This window comes from Panicum virgatum, chromosome 4N, assembly GCF_016808335.1.
Source record: "Panicum virgatum strain AP13 chromosome 4N, P.virgatum_v5, whole genome shotgun sequence".
NCBI classification, from domain to species: Eukaryota; Viridiplantae; Streptophyta; class Magnoliopsida; order Poales; family Poaceae; genus Panicum; species Panicum virgatum.
The window spans coordinates 10412540-10434730 of NC_053148.1; the positions used below are offsets into that span (position 1 = coordinate 10412540).

Consider the following 22191-nt stretch of genomic DNA (forward strand, 5'->3'; position numbering starts at 1 on the left):
ATAACAATTTTGACAGTTGTTGTCTATTTAGCTGTCTATGTGATATTTAATACGTACTCTAGTTGATGTTTACATGGAAGCATGAGCAGAACAGTAGATGAGATAGCAGATAGCAATACATGCTTTTCTCATTTAATGATGGCCACATTAGCTCATTTTGGTTACGTGGATTTGCATAGATAGTTGCTGTCTAACTGTTAGGCATGGCTTAGAAAAAAAGGTGTGGCAATGTATGGAGACGAAGCGTGTTGTCTCCTAGCTTTTGATAACTCAAATTTATCCCCTCGTTTAGGAAAAAAGTGTTAGGCATGTCCTCACCCTTTGGCCGGTGATGCTTAAAAAATTTGGAGCGAGGCAAGAACGTTCATCGATGCTTGGTTGAATAAAAAACAAAGAGGAAGGAGAGAGGTGATGCAAGCGTGAGATGTTGAGATGGGTAGACTCTTGACACCAGTAACCGCTTTCAGTTCTTTTATTTTTCTAGCACCGGTGCTTACACCGCAACATATCATGAATGATGCTAATTTTGAATTATCACATGTGGATCTCAATTTTTTTTCTAGCACCACTCCACATTGTGGAGGGCCCAAATGTAAATGAACCTTGGATCACCAATAACTCTTACTGGTTTCACATTACACTGCACAAAGAATCCCCTACTCTTGGCCTTCTGCAGATATGGTTCTCTTGACAAAAATGGGAAGGTGAATGGCGACAAGGGAGTTAAAGTGTTCGATTTTACACTGGCTTTCTCCTAGCAGCAGATTACTGTACATTTCTTCTAGAACCTTGTCAGGAAACTGGAGCAAGCAGGGAGAATTTGACATGCAGGGAGATTTTCCCCTTCTCAACATCCAGCTTGGCGCCGGTGACCAGCCAGTATCCAGGACTGTCCTGTGGCCCCATGGTCACCTGAGACGTCTCGACAAACTTGAGCAGCCTCTGGGCCCCAACGGGCACGGGTGGCCCTCCGGCGAACACACCGGAGTCGATGTGAACCCTCTCCGGCCGCCGCTGCTCCGCGCCGGCGCCCGAAGACGCCGCGAACGACTTGGACAGGAAGCTCATTTTGCCCGACAGCCTCACCGTGTTGTGCGCCCATCTGGACTGCGCTGTTAGGTTGATCTCCTTCCTAATAGGCCCAACGGCCTATTAGGCCCTTAAACCGCGCCCTGATCAGGGGCGTCCAACCCTTAATGGTTGGTGGGCCCCGTTGCACTGCGCTATAAAGAAAGGTGGGGGCCGGCGGCACACGGTACGAGGTTCACCGGTGCGCCGCCAAACCCACCGAAAACCCTAGCCCGATCTGAGGGTGCGCAGGAGCAACGGGAAGCCGCCGCCTCTACTCTACTGGCGTTTCCTCTGCTGCAGCCGACTCCTTCCCGTCGTCGCCGCCACCGTCCTCGACACCATCAGCCCGGCGTCGACCTCTCTGCACTGCTCATCGCCGCCTTTGAGCGGATCTCCATCAACGAACCTGTGATGGCCGGGCCAAGCTCTTCTGCAGGCACCGAAGGTCCTCAATCCCGCTGCTCTTTCTCCTTTCTCTGTGTTATTGTTGTAGATCTAGGTTTTCGTTGTACTCAGATTAAGGAAAGAAGAGAAATCCTACTCGATCCGTACACTGTGTGATCCTAGTTATCTAACATTGGTATCAGTCGCCTACACACGTGTAGATCGAGGTCAGGAAAAAAAATAGTTTCGAGTGTGAATCGAAACAACAGTCAAAGAAAAGCAACTCGATCTCTGATCGAAAAGTTTCAAACCCTATCATTCGAACCCGAATCGATAGAATCAAAGAAAGAACAGATCGAATCGATGGCAAATCGAACTCAACAGTCAAACCCTAACCCTAACCCTAGAGATCAAAGGGCGCGGGACCTACCTGGTCCACGCGTCACTGCCGTCGCCGGTGCGTGTGACGCGCTTGCGCCGCCGCTCGCCGGACTTCGCGGCACAGTGGAGCCGCCTGCTCACTGCTCCGGGACGCCGGGGTCGCGTGTGCGGGGCTCGAAAGCGTGGCTCCGTCCACGGCCGGCTCGACGGCGGCGCGCTCACCCTCTGGTGAGCGTGCGCGCCGGCGAGCAGGCCGCGACGGCGCCGTCCCGCCCGCTCCGCCCGGCCACCATGGCCAGTGGCCGTCACCGCTGCGAAGAGTGGAGAGAGAAGGGGGAGGAAAGAATGAACTAGGGTTTTGGGCCACGGCGACGGCGATGCGGTTTTTGATATGGCGAAAACCACGGACGACCGTCCGATCGTGATCAACGGCCACGAGATCGTCTCGCCTCCTGGGCTGGTAGACGGCCCATGCGGGCGGGGGGAGGGGACACCGCGGCGGGCCGATTCGGCGGCCCGGCCGTTGGCTGTCGGGCCTCGGGCCCAAGAAAAGGTGGCCGAGCAGGCCGCGGGCCGGTTTTGCTTCAGGGCCGCATGAACAGTGTCTCGTTTTATTGTTTTTTCTATTTTTTCAGAAGCAATTTCAATAGTTTCTTGAATGGTTTTGATTATAGTTTGATCTCTATTCAATTTTGCACCAACGTGTTTATTGTTTAGAGATAAAAGTTTATAGTTTTGCTTCTGGAAATAGAAATTCCAACATGTTTCCGCTGCTAAGTTTATATAGTTGCTTTTATACTTTAATTCGAACCAACGAGACAATTAAAGTTTAAGAGCATGGTTAAAAGATTATTTTTGAGCATTATGGTATTGTTAATTTTCTGACCAACGTTGTTAATTACAATACTGTAATTACATAGTTTTTGTGCATTTACTTCTATTTCTGCCCAACGGTGATATAGATTTAATTGCATAAACAGTTGTATGTTCTATTTTGACCAACGTTGGAATTTTACATGCAATTATTGTTATTATGTTCTCACTATTTTTTGAAATTTTCAGCGGGGATGAACTTGATGGGATTCATCAGTCACATCCCGACTCTAAAAGGAGACAACTATGGCGAATGGATCAAGAAGGTTGATCTTGCTTTCGTCTGTGGAGAGGTGGATGAGATGATCACCACTCCAAAGCCCACTGAGCCACCGGCTCCAGTGAGAGGGGAATCTGACACTGATGCTGAGTGGCAGAAAAAGCAAAGGGACTATGCTCCCTTAAAGATGCATTATGATCTCGAAAAGACAAAGTGGAATAACGCCAACAAGAAATGTGTGGCAGTTATAAAGAACACAATTGATCCTAACATTTTGGGTTCAATTGGAGAGTGTGATTCAGCTGCTGAGTACCTTGCAAAGATAAAGAATCAGTTTACTGGTTCTTCAAAGACTTATGCTACACAGATCATAGAGCAGTTGATCACAAAAAGGTACTATGGCAATGCCGGTACGATAAGAGATCATATCATGGGGATGTGTGCTTTGAACTCCAAACTCAAACCAATGGACTTGGATCTCAAAGAAGAGTTTATGGTGCACCTGGTGTTCGCCTCTCTGCCAAAAGAGTTTGCAACGTTTGTTGTAAACTATAACTCACAGCCAGAGAAGTGGAACATGGAAAAGGCAATTGCAATGTGTGCACAAGAGGAAGATAGACTCAAGAAACAGAATGGTGGGTCTGTCAATTTTGTGCATAATAACAAGAAAAGGACTTTCCAAGCTGCTTCTTCCTCTAAAGCTAAAGATAAAGCCCCTATGCCACAGAAGTATCAGCAACAGCGTCAGCAACAGCGCACCCCAGCACAAGATGAGTGCTTCCACTGCTTTGACAAGGGGCATCGTAAAGCAGATTGTCCCGCTTACTTAAAGATGATAATGGCAAAGAATGGTGAGAATGTAATTTCATTTGTTAATGAATCCCTGTATTTAAAGTTTTCTAAATCTACTTGGTGGATTGATTCTGGTGCAACTGTGCATGTTGCAAATTCTTTACAGGGATTCCGTTCGACAAGGACTACGCAAAGAAGCGAAAGACACATTAAAGTCGCGAACGGAGTACAAGCAGATGTTGAAGCTGTTGGCGATGTCTCCATCGAGCTAGTTAATGGTTTCATGCTTGTATTAAAAGATGTTTTATTTGTTACTTCGCTTCAAAGAAACTTGATCAGTGTTTCACGCTTAGACACAGATGGTTTTGGTTGTCATTTTGCGAATGGCAAATGTGAACTATGGTTTGATAATAATTGTATTGGTGATGCTGTCCTTTACAATGATCTTTATTTATTATCTATGCGTGATAAAGTGCATTCTGTATGTAATGTGAATGTGAATGAATCCTTGTCAGAGAAAGAAACAAAGAAAAGAAAGAGAACTCAAGACACTTCATCGAAATTATGGCACTGTCGTTTAGGCCATATTTCGAGGGGGAGAATTGAAAGATTAGTGAAGAGTGAAATTCTTTCACAGTTAGAGTTCTCTGATCTTGAACAATGCATTGAATGCATTAAAGGAAAATTTGTAAAGCAAATTAAAAAGGGTGCCAAACGAAGTGCAGGAACGTTAGAAATAATTCACACTGATATATGTGGACCGTTTCCTGTGAAAAGTGTGGATGGCTGTGATTCGTTCATAACATTCACAGACGATTACTCCCGCTATGGTTACATTTATCCAATTAAAGAAAGATCTGAAGCATTGGATACATTTAAAATATTCAAAGCTGAGGTTGAAAATCAGCTTGACAAAAGAATTAAAATAGTAAGATCAGACCGTGGAGGGGAGTACTACGGTCGACATACCCCTTATGGACAAGTTCCTGGACCTTTTGCGAAGTTTTTACAGGAAAATGGAATAGTTGCCCAATACTCTACACCGGGGGAGCCTCAGCAAAATGGAGTAGCTGAAAGGCGCAACCATACACTAATGGATATGGTGCGCAGTATGATGAGTTATTCCTCATTGCCATTGAGTCTGTGGATGGAGGCGTTGAAAACCGCCATCCATATTCTCAACAGAGTGCCAAGCAAATTGGTGCCCAAAACGCCGTATGAGCTATGGACAGGAAGAGAACCCTCACTGACTCACCTACGGGTCTGGGGGAGCCCAGCTGAGGCTAAAATGTTTAATCCAAATATTGGAAAACTGGATCCCAAAACTGTAAGCTGTCATTTTATAGGCTATCCTGAAAAGTCGAAAGGTTTTCGTTTCTACTGCCCAGACAGACATACAAAGTTTGTAGAAACGAGACATGCTGTTTTTCTAGAAAGTGAAATGATCAGGGGGAGCATGGTACCTAGAGAAATTGACCTTGAGGAGAAGCGGGTGTATGTGCCTACTCCTATGATTCAAGAGCCATTTTTCTCACTACCTGTTGATGCTGCACCAAAAGTTTCTGAAATAGTGACGTCAGTACCTTCTTCGGTTGTTGCTGCGCCAACTATTCCAGTTATTATGGTGTCAACACCTGTCGCAACTCCACCCATACCAACAGTGAGCGAAGGTTTGGAACCTGTCATCCAGGAACCGCCTGAACCCGTGGTTGGACATGAGGAGGAGGTGCTACAGCCCCTTATGGAAAATGTGCCAGAAGTTGAGGCACAAAATGTGCCACAAGCAGTGGCCCTTAGATGGTCACAAAGAGAAAGAAGGTCGGCTATTTCTAGCGACTATGAAGTTTATAATACAGAAGAGATTCATATGAAGGGTGATCCCGCTTCATATGAAGAAGCCATGAGAAGTATTCACTCATCCAAATGGCTGGAAGCTATGAAAGATGAGATGAAATCAATGAGTTCCAATGGTGTTTGGGACTTAGAGGAAATTCCTAAAGGAGCCAAAACAGTAGGCTGTAAATGGGTTTACAAGATAAAACATGACTCCAAAGGGAATGTAGAAAGGTTCAAAGCACGACTCGTGGCAAAAGGCTTTACGCAAAGAGAAGGGATAGACTATAACGAAACTTTTTCTCCGGTTTCGTGTAAAGATTCCTTCAGAATTATAATGGCATTGGTGGCACATTATGACTTAGAGTTACATCAGATGGATGTAAAGACGGCATTTCTTAACGGGGATTTGTATGAAAATGTTTATATGGCACAACCAAAAGGTTTTATCATGAAAGGAAAAGAAGATATGGGGTGTCGCTTAAAGAAATCCATTTATGGATTAAAACAAGCCTTTAGACAGTGGTATTTAAAGTTTGATGAAACCATAAGAAAATTTGGTTTTAAAGAAAATGAGGAGGACAATTGCATTTATGCAAAGTTCAGAAGTGGAAAATTTATTTTCCTGATCCTATATGTGGATGACATTCTACTTGCTACTAGTGATGTTGGTCTGCTACTGGAGACAAAGAAATTCTTGTCCTCAAATTTTGATATGAAAGATCTCGGTGAAGCTTCATTTGTTTTGGGAATTGAAATTCACCGAGATAGAATAAAGGGGGTATTAGGACTGTCACAAAAGGCATACTTAGAAAAAGTTCTAAAGAAATACAGTATGCATATGTGCAAGCCTTCACCTGCTCCAATAGTCAAGGGCGATAGATTTGGGAAATTTCAATGTCCCAGGAACCAGTATGAGATCGATCAAATGAAAGCGGTTCCATATGCTTCAGCTGTAGGAAGCATACAGTATGCTCAAGTTTGTACACGCCCTGACTTAGCTTTTGTTACCGGGATACTTGGCAGATATCAGAGTAATCCAGGACAGGCACACTGGATTATGGTAAAGAAAGCATTACGTTATGTGCAAGGCACAAAAGGCCTCATGCTAACATACAGACAATCCGATTCCCTAGAGATAGAAGGGTACTCAGATGCGGATTTTGCGGGGGACATCGATGACCGAAAGTCCACGTCCGGTTATGTGTTCACACTCGCAGGGGGAGCTATATCGTGGAAAAGCTCCAAACAAAGCGTCACTGCATCATCGACGATGTACGCTGAATTTGTAGCATGTTATGAGGCCTCAGGGCAGGTTGAATGGTTAAAGAAATTTATACCCGGTTTAAGAGTGGTAGACAGTATTCAAAGACCACTCAGAATGTACTGCGACAATGAACCAGCAGTGTTTTATGCTCACAACAATAAGTCAAGTGGTGCTGCCAAACACATTGACATAAAGTTTTATGTTGTGAAGGAGAAAATCCAGAATCACTCTATTACACTCGAGCATATAAGTACAAAGAAAATGCTTGCGGATCCGCTCACTAAAGGCTTACCACCCAATGTGTTCATGGAACACATAGCCGGCATGGGTTTGAGGGAAAGCCTGTGATTTCTGGAAAAACAAAAGGGCCCAAAAGATAAAGAATTTGTTTCAAAACAGTGATGTGTGTGGTAGCTGTCGAGTCTATCGGTCTAGGACTGTGATGATAAGGCATGCTCTATTCATTAATCTGTGATGGAACAACTAAAGGAAAAGTTTCAGGTTAAAGTATAAGGTTAAAGTACAAAGTGAGATCAAGGGGGAGAATGTTAGGTTGATCTCCTTCCTAATAGGCCCAACGGCCTATTAGGCCCTTAAACCGCGCCCTGATCGGGGGCGTCCAACCCTTAATGGTTGGTGGGCCCCCGTTGCACTGCGCTATAAAGAAAGGTGGGGCCGGCGGCACACGGTACGAGGTTCACCGGTGCGCCGCCAAACCCACCGAAAACCCTAGCCCGATCTGAGGGTGCGCAGGAGCAACGGGAAGCCGCCGCCTCTACTCTACTGGCGTTTCCTCTGCTGCAGCCGACTCCTTCCCGTCGTCGCCGCCACCGTCCTCGACACCATCAGCCCGGCGTCGACCTCTCTGCACTGCTCGTCGCCGCCTTTGAGCGGATCTCCATCAACGAACCTGTGATGGCCGGGCCAAGCTCTTCAGCAGGCACCGAAGGTCCTCAATCCCGCTGGTCTTTCTCCTTTCTCTGTGTTATTGTTGTAGATCTAGGTTTTCGTTGTACTCAGATTAAGGAAAGAAGAGAAATCCTACTCGATCCGTACACTGTGTGATCCTAGTTATCTAACATGCGCCACCGTGTGTCCCGTCAGCTCGGTGTACAGGAGCCTGAGGTGGAGTATGTTGGTCGAGTCGTGAGCCTTGACGTGCAGCTGAGCGCCGGAGACGACGTACGCCGCCGGCGAGCCGGCGGCGCTGCCCCAGCGAGGGTCGTACTTCACCGGCACCGTGCAGACGTGGGCAAACATTCTCCACTGGACCGGCTCGTAGAACCGCTCGTCGGAGATCGTCTCCGATCCGCGCCATATCGGCTGCTTGGCTGATCTTGCGTTGATGAACGCTGGGGTGTTCGACAGATGTTGCAGGTGGATGCCTAACCTGATATTGGTGTGAAGTTTCTCAGGTTAGTTATGCAGTATGTTCAGCCATCATTCAGAGAAAATACCACAGAAACTGGAAGTGGATTTTGCTAACCGGTTGTTTTTCTTGCCCTCCAGATGCAATCTCATGCCGGTGGCCGGTAATCTTGGAACAATCACCTGCATTTCGATTTCACCAAATGGTTAGTGTGAGTGATTTTTGTTGGATTTCAGATGTGTTCAGAATTAATGAGGCGATGATATTTTTTACCTCGCTTGAGCTGACGTACAGCTTTGAACCTACAAGGCTGAAGTGCAGGGCTGGGCTAGCACCTTGTCGGTTTGAGCAGGGACCAAGTGGTAGGTCACTGAGTACTGGGGCCCACAATCTGTGGTGCTGGAAGTCCAGGAAGTAGCTCAGTTCTTGTATTGGAGGTTTGTCTGTTAAGGAACAGTGGCGTGATCATAAACTTTTAGGATTTGCAACATAGCATGGACGGATAACAAAACAAAATAAGCACAACTTATAACAAGGAATATCATTCTTTCTGAATTGTTTTCACTTCTGTTGAGGTATATCTTATGATTCATTTCACCGATTGCACAGATTCTTCAAGCTCTAAGTTTCTATGCACTTAGCAGATGGATTAGCTAAATGGGTGAGAAGATCTTACATCTGAGATATAGGTTTATGGCATGAGATAGGAAGCCCACACCAGTTACTCCCTTGAGAAGGGATGTGATGGGCACAAGCTTGAAGTTGATTGCTTCCGGCATTGTAACCACAGTGAGCAGCCACTCTGAGTGGTCACTCGCTGCTGTGTTCCCTCCCCTCTTGGAGTGTATGACTGTCACACCCTGGATCAGTTCAGGTAACAATTAGAAGTTGCACAATATGAAACCTGAAGATTCTCCAGTCACTGGAATAACCTATGTCCTGGCCTCTACAGCTCTCTAACTGTTATTTGCAACTTGTCAAAGTACTTAACTACAATACCTCTTTGCAGGATACTGGAGCAATCATTCCTTCAAGCCTTTGCTGTGTCACATGAGCACCAAATACATTGAAGGCCTCAGGGACCTGTTGCCATCAGAGCAATGAGAGAGTTCCAGCACATCAGCTCATCTTTTTGATATGATATTCAGGTGGACGTTTAGTTCATAACTTAACTATGATGTGGACATCAATGAAAATGATTCGTTAACCTTAATTTTGTGGTCCCTTGATTTGCGGTTTGAATGGGGCAGAGTGCATGCCCCGGTGAACAGCTGGTCGCCTAGCCTGTCCAAGTGCTTTTTGATCTCAGATGGGGACAAGTTGTCCTGCTTCACATACACCACATCCTGGCCACCCAAGCTTAGTCCGACTACGATGTGAGTTCCGTACTTCTCGATGAAGCTGCACACCATTTTAACAAAACATTGATAGAAACATACTTTCTTTTTTACTTTTCATTTCTTTGAACCTGCCACGCACATTGATGTGACACGTCCGTGTTAATGCATGCTGATGTTCAGATATAAGACATGGAAGGTTAGAACAAGTCCAAGTCCTGCAAGTAGCTTTCTCTGCATTCTACAACTTGCAGGCTGCTGCTTCTTGCAATCTTGCCTGGTCTCGTCCTTTACTCCTTTTCCACCCAAGCATACGGTTTTCCACACCGCACGGCAAACGTGTGGCGGACGATTTTGCACTCGTGGAAGTGACAAAACCAAGCCCTTGGTCACCGGATTAGGTTAAGAGCTGAGCCAATCCCTCAAGTTAAGCATTATATTGTACTTGATCACCTTAACTTGCTTGTTCATATCCTATTTTATTACAGCACTACTACCACTACCCAACAATCAAAATATATAAGGCATGCATGCATTTTAAGATTAGAATCGTGTAATATTTGACAATAATTAGCCTCACTAATATAAATTTCGTTTAACAAAAACAATATAATTAGACTGATATTTAAAAAATACTTTCCCATTCTTATGATTTTAATGCCACAAACATCATAGTATACGAGAACTTGAGAGCCAATGTTCTCCCCCGCGTCGCTCCCCTAGGGGCAGCACGGGCGGAATCCCTCCCGAGCGCCACCGCCATCCCAGCCCCGTTCCCCGTTTCGCTGCCACCCAAGCGGCCGTCGGAAGCCCGCGCGGCCGCAGGGAAGGCGGAGGCGGGGCTCCAATCCACCTCCTCAACTTTTCTCCCCCTCGCCCTCTCTTTGGTTGGTCCGTCCATGGCGGCGGCAGCGGCCCCCAGCGACCCGCGGCTGGATCCACATCACATGGGCCAGATTTGCGCCCTCGGTAGCCGGATCTGCTCTCACGGAGCCTTGGTGCAGTGGCGGCCTGGGTGCAGCGGTGGCGCCTCCCGTGGCCTGATGCGATGGGTCGTGGTGGCAGCGGCTGCCATCGCTGCGCGTCAAGGGCGCGGTGCCGGCGGCGTCTGCCACCGCGACCAGTGGGGCACGGCTGCAGCAGCCCCCACGGCTGGGGGCAGCTAGGGCGCAGCGGCGGTGGCGTCCACGGTCGGGGCGGTCAGTGGGGCGCGACTATGGCAGCTCCTACGGCTATGGGTGCGGTGGACACCTCCACCAACCTTGCCGCGGTTAGGTCCGCTGCCGTCTCACCGAAGCTTGCCCGAGGTGCTGGTTAAAGCTTGGACGGCGACGTCTGCGGACGTCGCTACCTTCTTGGAGGCGTCCTTTTGGACCTCTCCGTCTCCCTGTACCGGATGTCGTGGGTGAAAGCCTAACCCATCTTGGGCTAGGGTCAGCGGCGCTTTCTACGACGTAACCTTCTTGAAGGCGATGCCAGGCTAATCCGGATGGTAGTGATGGCCATTGACAGGGTGCACTACCTCTTCTCTTCCTTTTTTCCTCCTATAAATAAATAAAATAGGGTTGCTGGTGCGGCTCGAGGATCCAGGAGAGGGTGTGCAGAGGCTTTGGTCGATAACCTAATCTGACCAGGCAGAGTGAGTTGAGGCTTGGGTCAATGTCCCAATCTGACCTGGGCAGCAGGGTTGAGCCATTTGGAGGCTTTCTGTCCGCGCAGGTGGTGCAGCGGAGATTCTAGCGGCAGCATGATGAAGGTAAGGTTTTGGAGTGGCTCGGCGGTTCTATGTCACTCTCTACACCGAAGCAGACCCAGATCCTTGGGGAGTCCAAGGGCGGGAGTGGCAAGGCCCCTATGCGCTTTAAGATGGTATCCGAGGAGTGGTGTGCGGCGATGGTTGTGGCGAGGCCCCCATGTGTTTGAGTTGAGGCCTGGGTCGATGTCCCAATCCGATCTGGGCGAGGAGTTATGTCGGAGTTCCAGGATCCGTTGCGGCATTTCAGATGTTGGGTGTGCATGGTGCGTCAGCGGTACTTCGGCGAGGGATCCGGCATCGCGATGACTCTTTCGGTGTGGTGCTGTGGGTTACTCTGCTGACTTCTGCCAATGTAAGGCCGGAGTTGGGAGATCAACGATCGTGTGTGCGTGATCCGAATATAACGACGGCATGGTGGAGGAGTCGTGGTGGCTACTTGGCTCGCAGCGGATTGCGTTATGCATAGCAGCGGCTGCTTAGCGTGGGACATCATTGGGGACAACGGCGCTCGCGAGGTGGGCTGCTAATCGGCTTCTTCTTGGGTAGTGGTGGCGCGGCGTGGTGATTTTGTATGGAGTTGAGTTGAGTTACGCAACCGTATTGATGTCCCAATCCAACCTGTTGTTGGTTGAGTCGAGTTCGAGAGAAGTTGTGCGGTTGTGTTGGCTGGTGGTGATGTCGTTGGTGGTTGTTGTGGTGTGGTATTATTTTTTTTAATATAATCGGCAGCTCTCCTCATTCCTTTCAAAAAAAAAAAACTTAAGAATCAAAGTCCGTTAAAGTTTTAAAACTTTGTCTTGTGTTAATTAATTCACTTCATACCACTGCAATACGATTTTATTAACCTTAATGCACGTTTAGAAAACAATTTTAAACCCATGGAATGATGTGATGTCAATGTCTGAACGGAACGTACATTAGACCCAGTGTGGTAAAACTGAGAGAAGATCAAACCGGTCCGTACCTCGCAATGGCTGACGGGTCCCATGCCGCTGGCACGGCACGGACGATGTGGTCGGCGAGGGCGAGTGGCCGGCAGTCGAGCCGGAGGTCGAGGAGGGAGATGAAGTAGCCGTCGAACGCCAAGCACTTGGTGGCGGAGGCGTCCTCAGCCCATGAGCTGCACTCCAGGTCAAAGCACGAGTTGAAGAGCCCCAACGGGATCTTCCCCGCCAGCGAATTCCGGTGGTTGAACACCTCAGACATCTGCAGGTCAAGGTTGCACGGATCATATTAGTTTTGTTAGAAATTTCTTCGTTCTTGTTTTGACAAGAAATCATAATTTCTTCAATGCATGATCGGCTTGGTCAAGAATTTCTTCATTGATCGGCTTGGTCAAGACAAGAAAGTGTAAAGTTCATCATGATGCCCTTTATTATTTTCATCAGAAATTACGTTTCTGACTTCTTCATTTTTAAGAGAAATTGAGTTTGACTTACATGAAGGATGGAAAAAATCGTGAGGAATTCATCAGGATATTGTACAAGGCGTTGGTTTGTAGCTGACAAAAACTTCATTGTGAAAGAAACTTGCAGCGAAAAGAAGAAATACTGATAAATTGTTTCCAAGCATTTAAACATATTTTATTTACAAAAGAACTTAGTTCGTACTTAACTTCAACTCATTTGCAACCAAATTTCCCACTTTCTGGAAATGTTGATTCGATTCAGGTGTTCTTCATCAGAAAAGAAATAGAAATCCCAATGAAGGTGGCTAAGCAACAACAAACCTTGTTAAACTCCAGCACGTCGGACTTGAACCTGATGCGGTCGCCCTTGCCGCACTTGACGTCGGCGGGCACATCGGCCACGACCCTGAAGCCAGGCACGACGACCTTCGCCGCCGCCTTCTTCTCGCCGCTCCTGAGGACCAGGCAGCCCCCAACATCCTTGCAGTGCTTTAGCCTCAGGTCGCCGGCCATGTCGACCCCCCTGCCGAGGCACCTCACCGCCTTCTCCACCGCTGCCGCCACTGCGCCATCGCCTCCGGGCATCTCTCCCCTGTGCGTCACCTCTCTGATCCTGGCCATGATGTCTTCTTCCAATGCGGCGACAAACCAGTGGTAGCTGCGAATGTGAATGAAATGTCACTTTTGGGGTTTGGTTTATATAGAGAGAGGGAAGCAGAGGTGAAAGGAGAGGTGGTGACAATGGGAACTGGAAAAGGGTTAGCCTAGGTTGACCGCTAAATATTTTATTTCTTTTGGCTCATTATATTCTTGAATGGAATCCTTTTTGTTCATTGTTTTTTGGGGACCAAGTTTTACCCCTTCTTGATGGGCACCGCCAAAGGCATCAGAATGTCTTGTTTATGGAGAGCTTCCACCACTAGTTCATTCGTGAGGACATGGGTGTAGATAGAGCTTCAACCAAATTACCAGACGACCACTAGTACAGTAGTACTGAAATGTTCCATATTTCAAATTCTCTTCATGCAATCAGAAAATCAACATTATTAGTAGCAACTATTGTAACATAGATCAAAAGAAAAAAAAGGAAAATTGATGCACAAAAAGAAAACAATATTATGGGAACCTTTCATGTCATTCGTTGTGTTCTTTGGCTTATCAGCCAACCAGCCAGTAGTACTGTTCTCTCATACTAAATCAGCACCAGCCACCAGCTACCAACCAGTCAGCAGTACTGTTCTCTCGTAACAAATCAGCACCAGCCATCAGCCACAGCCAAGCGAACACAACGAATTGCGTTAATTATGTCACCTATGAAGTATGAACAATACATCCATATCGATATAATGAATAAAGCTTGACTAAATTTTGGTCAAATTCACGTTTTTTTAAAAAAAAATCATATAAAAGGTTAAATGTATTGGCTGATAAATTTCTGATTATTAGTGATAGTTGGACTTAACGGCTATGTCAACTAGAGGCGATAACTTTTGGCATCCTTTAGATTGCACTTTCTAGGCGATAACTAGAGGCCTTTCTAGTATAGATTATGTTGGCGCGGAACTGGCCAACACACAAGCGCTAGAACGCGCAGGATTGCAACGATTACAACCGGACGAAGTCCCCTGGCGACCGGTCAGACCGGTCGCGCCCATGGTTAACCTAACCGGTGGGAACCGGTCCGGTTTGACCGGTTACCGGTCAAACCGGTCCGGTCCGGTTCTGGTTTCGGCCGGTACCCAACCGGCCAAAATTCAAATTTTAAATTTGAATTCAAAAAATAAAAAATTCTCAAAAAATTCCTAAAAATACTTCAAGGTGTAATGAATCTAATGGTGTCAAAGTTTCTCAAAAATTCATTCATTTAGTATAGTTTGTGGGAATTTAAAGTTAAATCAAAAAAGAAAAAGAAAAAAAATGAGCCGGCCCATGAAGGCCCACCGATCAAACCGGTCAAACCGGCCGGTAAACCGGTCAAACCGGTCGGTAAACCGGTCAAACCGGCCGGTAAACCGGTTGCACGGGAGCTTTTGAATTTCAAACCGGTCAAACCGACCGGTAAACCGGTAAAACCGGCCGGTAAACCGGTCGGAACCGGTTGTATGGGAGTTTTTGAATTTATTTGAATTTGGATTTGAATTCAACCGGTTTCCACCGGTTACCGGCCTAACCGGTCCGGTAAACCGGTACCGGAGGGCGGCGGTTAGGCCGGTCCGGTCGGATTTTAAAACCCTGGTCGCGCCAACCGGTCAGACCGGTTGGGCGCAGAGAACTTCGCGAAGACCTATAACCTCAAGCTCGGGAGGGACACCGTCAGAGCTCGAAGATCTAGGGTTGTCTTGAGGTCGGCAGACCACCCAATACGCCATTGAACGCCGTTGAGATGAGCAAAGAACAACACAAGATTGGAAAAGCTAGGGTTTGGAGAAAAATAGGAAAATTATAAATTGATTGATTCGATTGGGTAGAAGGACCTCAATCGGCCATGGCCTTTATATTTATAGGCCGGGAAGGACGTACCCCTTCCAAATCGGGTTACAAGCAGACTCTATAAATCAAATCTGACCTGATTCGGATTACACAGGACCAGACCGGTCGGCCTTCAGCATTGCCAATTTTGTCTGCCAACATATGCCCCTGATTTTTAGTGAGTTATGCAAACTAAAAAGTAAGTACCAGAAACTAGCCTAGTTACATAGATTTGCATAGAAAGTACAAGGCTAAAAATAATGCTAAGGACGATATTCTATACCGGCCTTCTTCGTCTTCAAGCGTCTTGCCATACGCTGGGGTAGTATTTCTTCAAGTATCTTCCATTAAGTGCCCGTGGAAGACACTCTCCTTGCATTGTCTCCACCATATAAAAATTCCCGAAGATAACCTTGACAATCTTGTATGACCCTTCCCAACTTGGAGACCACTTGCCGGACTTGTTGCTCTTTGTCCCAAGAGGCAATATTGTCTTCCAAACCAGCTCACCAACTTGAAAAGATTTTGCTCTTACCTTTTTGTTGTAAGCTCTAGCCACCCGAAGCTTGTCCTTCTCAATTTCCTTCAAAGCTTGCATCCGCTTGTCTCTTACTTCATCAATATTGTCCATCTCAAGTCATAGTAATCAACAGCAGAAAGGTCGTTTTGTTTAGCCAATTTATAAGCGTCCAGATTTACCTCAACGGGCAAAACGACCTCTTGACCATAAACAAGCTCAAAAGGAGTAACTTTAGTAGCACCATGTCTAGATATATGATGAGCCTAAAATGCTTCAAATAGAACCTCATGCCACCTCCTGGGATTCTCCTCTATCTTCTTCTTGATAAGCTTTACCAAGATTTTATTACTAGACTCGGCCTGACCATTGGACTGAGCATAATATGGAGATGAATTGAGTATCTTAATCTTATATAATTCAGCAAAATCACGTAACTCATTTGAAATAAAAGATGAACCTTGATCCGTTGTGAAAGTTTGAGAAATATCGAATCTATGAATAATACGTTCTGTAATAAACTCAATTACCTCCCAGTGTGTCATATTCTTCAAAGGAACCGCTTTGGTCCACTTAGTAAAGTAATCCGTAGCAACCAACACGAAGCGATATCCCTTTGAAGAAGGGGGATTAATCTGACCAATGAAATCCAACCCCAACCTCTGAACAGCCATGGCTAATAATAGGATGCAACAATGCAGCAGGCACTAACTGAACATTACCAAATCGCTGATATTCTTCGCACCCTTTGTAATATCTGAAACAATCTGCCATCATAGTTGGCCAATTGAAATCGGCTCTCCTAAGTAACCACTTCATTTTGGGAGTCGATTGATGTGTACCACAGATGCCTTCATGAACCTCCCCCATAGCAACACGGACCTGATTAGAATCTAAGCACTTAAGAAGTACATCTTCGGCGGTTCGACCATAAAACTCATCATCGATCAAAATGTATTTAAATGCCAAACGTCGAATACTCCTTTCCGCACCATGACCAGGGTCCTTTAAATATGTCACAATAGGCACCCTCCAATCAGCAATCTCGGCCTTCCCTTTGGAATCAGAAACGACGGCCGACTCGCTGTTTTCAGCAGAGGGACCGGTCAGACCGGTCTCTGGACCGGTCAGACTGGTCTGGGCGGTCAGACCGATCGGGGTGTCCGGTCTGACAGGTTCGTCCAGAACCAGTAACTCGGCTGTTGCTCGCATTGACTTTCACATATTAAAATATTTCTTAGTAGCATCATAGCCAGAGAACTAGTAACTCGGCTGTTGCTCGCATTGGCTTTCACATATTAAAATATTTCTTAGTAATATCATAGCCAGATGCTTGCTGAGCCAGAGCATTTGCCTTCTTATTACTATCTCTTGGAATATGTCGGATTACAAATTCATCAAAGCAAGAGATAATATCAAAGCATCTATCAAGATATGCATTTAAAGAACCATTATAGTATTGGCATACTTTGAATACCTACTGCACCACTAGAAGTGAATCACCATAAGCTTCCACATGTTTAACACCCATTGATTCCAAGAACTCCAAGCCAAATAGAAGTGCTTCATACTCAACTTGGTTATTCGTGTGCTCTTCTTCTAATCGATTTGAGAACTCAAAAATAGTATCACTCGGAGAAATCAGAACAGCACCAATTCCTTATCCATCATCACAAGCCGATCCATCAAAGAACAACTTCTATGGTGTGCAAGTAACATAGCCAACTTCCAAATCATGCCCATCACTAATCCGATGCTCAACAATGAAATCCGCTACAATTTGGCCTCTAATAGCTCTCAAAGACTCATAGGCCAAATCATATTCAACAAGCGCATAAGCCCACTTTCCGATTCTTCCACTCAAAATCGGCTTTTGTAGCATATGCTTAATAACATCAGTTTGACAAGTAACTATGCAAGTACTTGATAAAAGATAATGTCTCAACTTGGTACAAGCATAATATAATGATAAGCACAATTTCTAAATAAATGTATACCTTGTTTCCGCATCAATAAGTCGTCGGCCAACATACGTAATAACATACTCCTTCCCTTCAGTTTCTTGAGTCAAAACAGCACCAATAACTTTGTCTTCCGCAGCCACATAAAGCCTAAAAGGAATACCTCTCTTAGGCGCCTTGAGAACCGGTGGTGAAGACAAATACTTCTTGATCTTCTCAAAAGCCTCTTGTTATTCTGCCCCCCAAGTGAATTCAGCCTCATTCTTCAACCGAAGAATAGGAGCGAAAGCATCTATCTTTCCGGACAAGTTAGATATAAACCTTCTCAAGAAATTCACTTTGCTCAGAAACTTTTGCAAATCTTTCTTACAAGCAGGAGCCTCTACATTCTTCATGGCTTCAATTCTCTTTGGATCAATCTCTATGCCCTTCTCATGAATAATGAAGCCCAAGAACTTCCCAGCCGATACACCAAAAGCACACTTGAGCGGGTTCATCTTCAATCCATACTGACGCATCCTCTCAAGAGCAAGCCTCAAATCAGCCAAATGATGACTCAAGCCGGCCGATTTGATCACAATATCATCAATATAAACTTTCAATATAATGCCAATTAAATCATGCAAGATTAAATTCATAGCCCTTTGATAAGTAGCCCCAGCATTTTCAAACCAAAAGTCATGGCAATCCACTCAAATAAACCAACAAAACCAGGACATCTAAAGGCCGTCTTGGACGTATCTTCTTCGGCCATGAATATTTGATTATAACCCGCATTACCATCAAGAAAACTGATAACACGATGTCCAGAAGCTTCATTGATCAACATATCGGATATAGGCATAGGATATTCATCTTTAGGAGTAGCTTTATTAAGATCTCTAAAATCAATGCAAACTCTAATCTTGTCTAAATCCTTCTTTTCAATGGGCACAATATTAGAGATCCACTCTGCATAACGACAAGACCGAATAAACCCAGCATCTAATAAGCGATTAATTTCTTCTTTTATTCGGTCATACATGACAGGACTAGAACGCCTAGAAGGTTGTTTATAAGGTCTAAAACCGGCCTTAATCGGCAGCCGATGCTCAACCAAATCACGACTCAAACCAAGCATCTCAGAATATTCCCATGTAAAACAATCGACATATTCTTTTAATAACCTTATTAAATCGGCTTTACAATCATCCGATAAATTTACATTTACAAAAGTCGGCCTAGAAATAGAACCATCTCCAATATCTACCTTTTCTAAAGGATCAGCCGATGTAAAACCTTGGTCTAACTTATCTAAGTCACCCAGGTCTTCAATAGCCTCGCACAGATAGTTTGCCTTGTCCCGATAGTGCTCAATGCGCTGCTGCAGCCACTCTGCGTTGGACCGGTCTGACCGGTCTAACGCACCAGTCTGACCGGCCGGTCCTGGCCGGTCTGACCGGTCAGAGGTAGCGGTCTGACCGGTCGGCTCTGTGTCGTTGCCCTACTGCATCATAGAAGTAAGTGTAGCCGATTCTCCGTCGGCTTTAGGACTGCAGAGACAAAACCCTCCTTGGTGCAACTGATCAAATCATAATCGGTCAAGTCTAGGCCTGATAAACACTTGATGTTATCATGTGCACCAATGAATTCGGAATCGGCGGTACCAATGAAGGAAGAGGCATCACCATGCACAACCTCAACTTCATTGCCGATCCACTGAATAAGAAACTAGTGCAAGGAAGATGGTACACATTGATTGGCATGAATCCAATCACGTCCAAGTATGAGGTTGAAGTTACTTTGCACCTCGGAGACGAAGAACGCCGTAGCAACCGCCTTGCTTCCAACGGTCAACTCCATCGAAGCAACCCCCTTGGCACCAATGGGATCACCTCCTCCAACGCCGCTGACCGTCATGTTCGTCTTGATGAGCTCTTCGTCCGTCCCGCCGAGCTTCTTGTAAAGTGAATAGGGCATCAAATTCACGATTGCCCCACTGTCCACGAGCATACGAGAAACTGGCTTCCCGTTGATGTGCCCTCTCACATAGAGAGCCTTCAAGTGATTATCTGAATCCTTGGGCTTATGAAATATAGCCTCACGGGGCCCAAAGTCTAGATGTGCTGTCTCCTCCCCCGGAATCGCCCAATAGTCGTCAGAAAAGCGCACAACATTGATCTCCATGCTTGTGCGTTCCGGAGAAGCCTTGTAATCTACCAACTCCTCGTCCTCTGCTGCTGAAGGAGCTGCTGGAACCTCTGATGTACCAGGAGCTGAAGTAGAAACCACTTCTTCAGCCTTCTGCTCAGGCTCAGGGACGACCGGTCTAACCGGTTGCTCTGAGCGGTTAGACCGGTTCGGGACACTGGTTTGACCGGTCAGCTGGAGCGGTCCGCCCGGTCCTGTGGGCTGATCAACCGTATTGACCTGCCACACCTTGCCATGAGGGAATCTTGGTCTGTATTCCTCGAATTCTTCATCCCTCAACTTCTCCGCCTCCTTCTCTTTCTGTTCTTGGCAGCGAAGACGCTGCAACCTCCTCTTCTGGGTGTGTGTCAACCCTGGTGGACACCAACTAGGCTGGAAGTATTTCTCCTTGTCTTGGCCCTTGAGGTTGCTGCTGCTGGCCTCGTGATCATTGGCTAACACAAGCTTCTGAGAAATATTGACCGGTTTCTCAACAATCACCGGTACTTCTTGCACATCATGAGCTTTACCCTTTCCGTCTTCAACTTGCACAATCTTAGCGGCTAGAGCCTTCTCAGAATCAACTTGCATTGGCACTGGTTCGTCCTTCTTCTCCTTGACGCGATACTCTTGGCGCACTGGACGAACTTGGGCCAGCCACTGCTGAAACCGGTCTGACCGGTCGGGGTAAACCGGCCTGACCGGTCCGGGGTTCTGCCCCTGACCAGATTGGTGTTGACCCTATCGGTCGTGAACTGGCTGCCTCAACCTGTCAAATACAGGTCCTCAGGAGCTTCCCTCCCCCTGGAAGTGTGGTGGATACGGCATCGGATAGCATTGCATCCAAAATCCTCAGTTCTCCCATGCGGAAAACTGAGAATCCGACACCAGTGGAGCCCATGGTATTGTAGCATACATCGGCTGCATTTGCTGAGGAGGGAACAAATTAACCACATCACCCCTGCGCCTGCTTGATTCTCCCCTAGGAGAGGAAGGTGTGCCTTGACGCGGAGGTGACCTCGATCTCTTTTTTAGGGGCCGATCGTTTTGAGCGGCCTTTGAGTACTTGTTCAACAGTTGGCCAAAGGTAGGCTTCTGATTTACAATCTTGCCCTGTACCTTTGGCTGGTTAGTCTTCCATGTATCTACTTTTGGATGCTTCGGCTTGAATGTCCGGGACTGACCACAAGGGCGGTCTGACCGGCCGTCAGGACCGGTCTGACCGGTCGGGGAAACCGGTCTGACCAATCTCGGCTGAGCAGCAGACCGGTCGCCTGAAGAAGAACCCTCTTGCCCCCCGAGTGTGCGAGGCTTAAGTATGATCCTTAGATTCTTCTTCCCATCAGGAGTCTTCTCCTGAATCACCCCCCTGGCCAGAATATTGTTATCAACAGTCAATGTCCTATCATCCCCAATGATCACATTTTTGTCTTTTGCTCCTTCGGCTTGATCCGGCCGAATCAGCACCTTTGCATTGTTGAGATCAATGGTATAAACTGGAAACAGAGCTTTGTCTATCTTCATCTCCAGAAAGGCCAATCGTCCTTCATTTATGGCCGATTGTACATGTCGACGAAACACATTACAATCATTAGTCGCATGAGATGAAGAATTATGAAATTTGCAATAAGTGCACCACTTGTAAATTTCATCTCCTCTTCCCGATTCTTTTGAGTCGGCTTAAGGGATGTACAAGTAGATGGTTTGGCCAAGACGGGCCAAACAAACTCAGCAGCATATATATCTTTGTCCTCATCGTCCGATGAATCAGAATCATATTCAACAATGTGAGTGTTTGAACAATGGGATTTGTAGGTATCTTTTTCTTTTTTAAATTTGGTTTCTTGACTCAAAGCTTTAGCCTGAAGCTGATTCATAGAATAAAAACTCGAACCATCAAACTTCTCTTTATAACTAGAACATAAACCGCAAGAGCCAAATCAACAAAATCCTTTTCAGAAAGCGACAAATTAAAACATCGGTTCTTAATATCTTTAAACTTTTTAAAGTATTCTTGGATAGATTCATCTCTACCCTGTCTGACCGATGTCAAGTCTGTCAACTTAGTTTCGTTATCTCCACTATAGAAGTGATCATAAAATTTCTGCTCTAATTCGTCCCAAGAACGAATCGAGTTAGGAGTTAACGAAGAAAACCACGAGAAAGCCGTTCCAGTCAAAGATAAAGAAAACATGCGAACACGTAAAGACTTGATAGAACCGACTTCTCCAAGTTGAGCAATATATTGGCTAATATGCTCCCAAGTGGATCAGTTATCATCACCGCTAAACTTGACAAAATCGGGAACACGCCAACCAGTGGGGTAAGGAATTGAATCAAATGCATCAACATACGGCCTACGATATAACCGACTCCTACCTGCA

At 46.2% G+C, this 22191-nt stretch overlaps 1 protein-coding gene across 1 annotated transcript; it reads right to left on the reverse strand.

Moving 5' to 3' along the window:
* Window positions 1-506: 506 nt before the first annotated feature.
* Window positions 507-13380, reverse strand: LOC120669576 (MACPF domain-containing protein At1g14780-like). Its single transcript, XM_039949365.1, has 9 exons — window positions 13013-13380; window positions 12248-12489; window positions 9399-9591; window positions 9190-9273; window positions 8867-9050; window positions 8464-8633; window positions 8308-8372; window positions 7902-8211; window positions 507-1107 (listed from the first exon to the last, which is right to left on the reverse strand). Exons 1-9 carry the CDS (start codon window positions 13310-13312, stop codon window positions 793-795), a joined length of 1863 nt encoding a protein of 620 aa, XP_039805299.1. The 5' UTR covers window positions 13313-13380; the 3' UTR covers window positions 507-792.
* Window positions 13381-22191: the final 8811 nt, after the last annotated feature.

Bases quoted from the DNA above. Each gene is read 5' to 3' on its own strand.
- LOC120669576 (XM_039949365.1), bottom strand. From the start codon at position 13,312: ATGGCCAGGATCAGAGAGGTGACGCACAGGGGAGAGATGCCCGGAGGC. The intron at 8,212-8,307 runs GTTAGCAAAATC...CACCAATATCAG, and splicing joins GAGGGCAAGAAAAACAACCG to GTTAGGCATCCACCTGCAAC. The intron at 1,108-7,901 runs GTTAGATAACTA...CTAACAGCGCAG, and splicing joins CGGGACACACGGTGGCGCAT to TCCAGATGGGCGCACAACAC.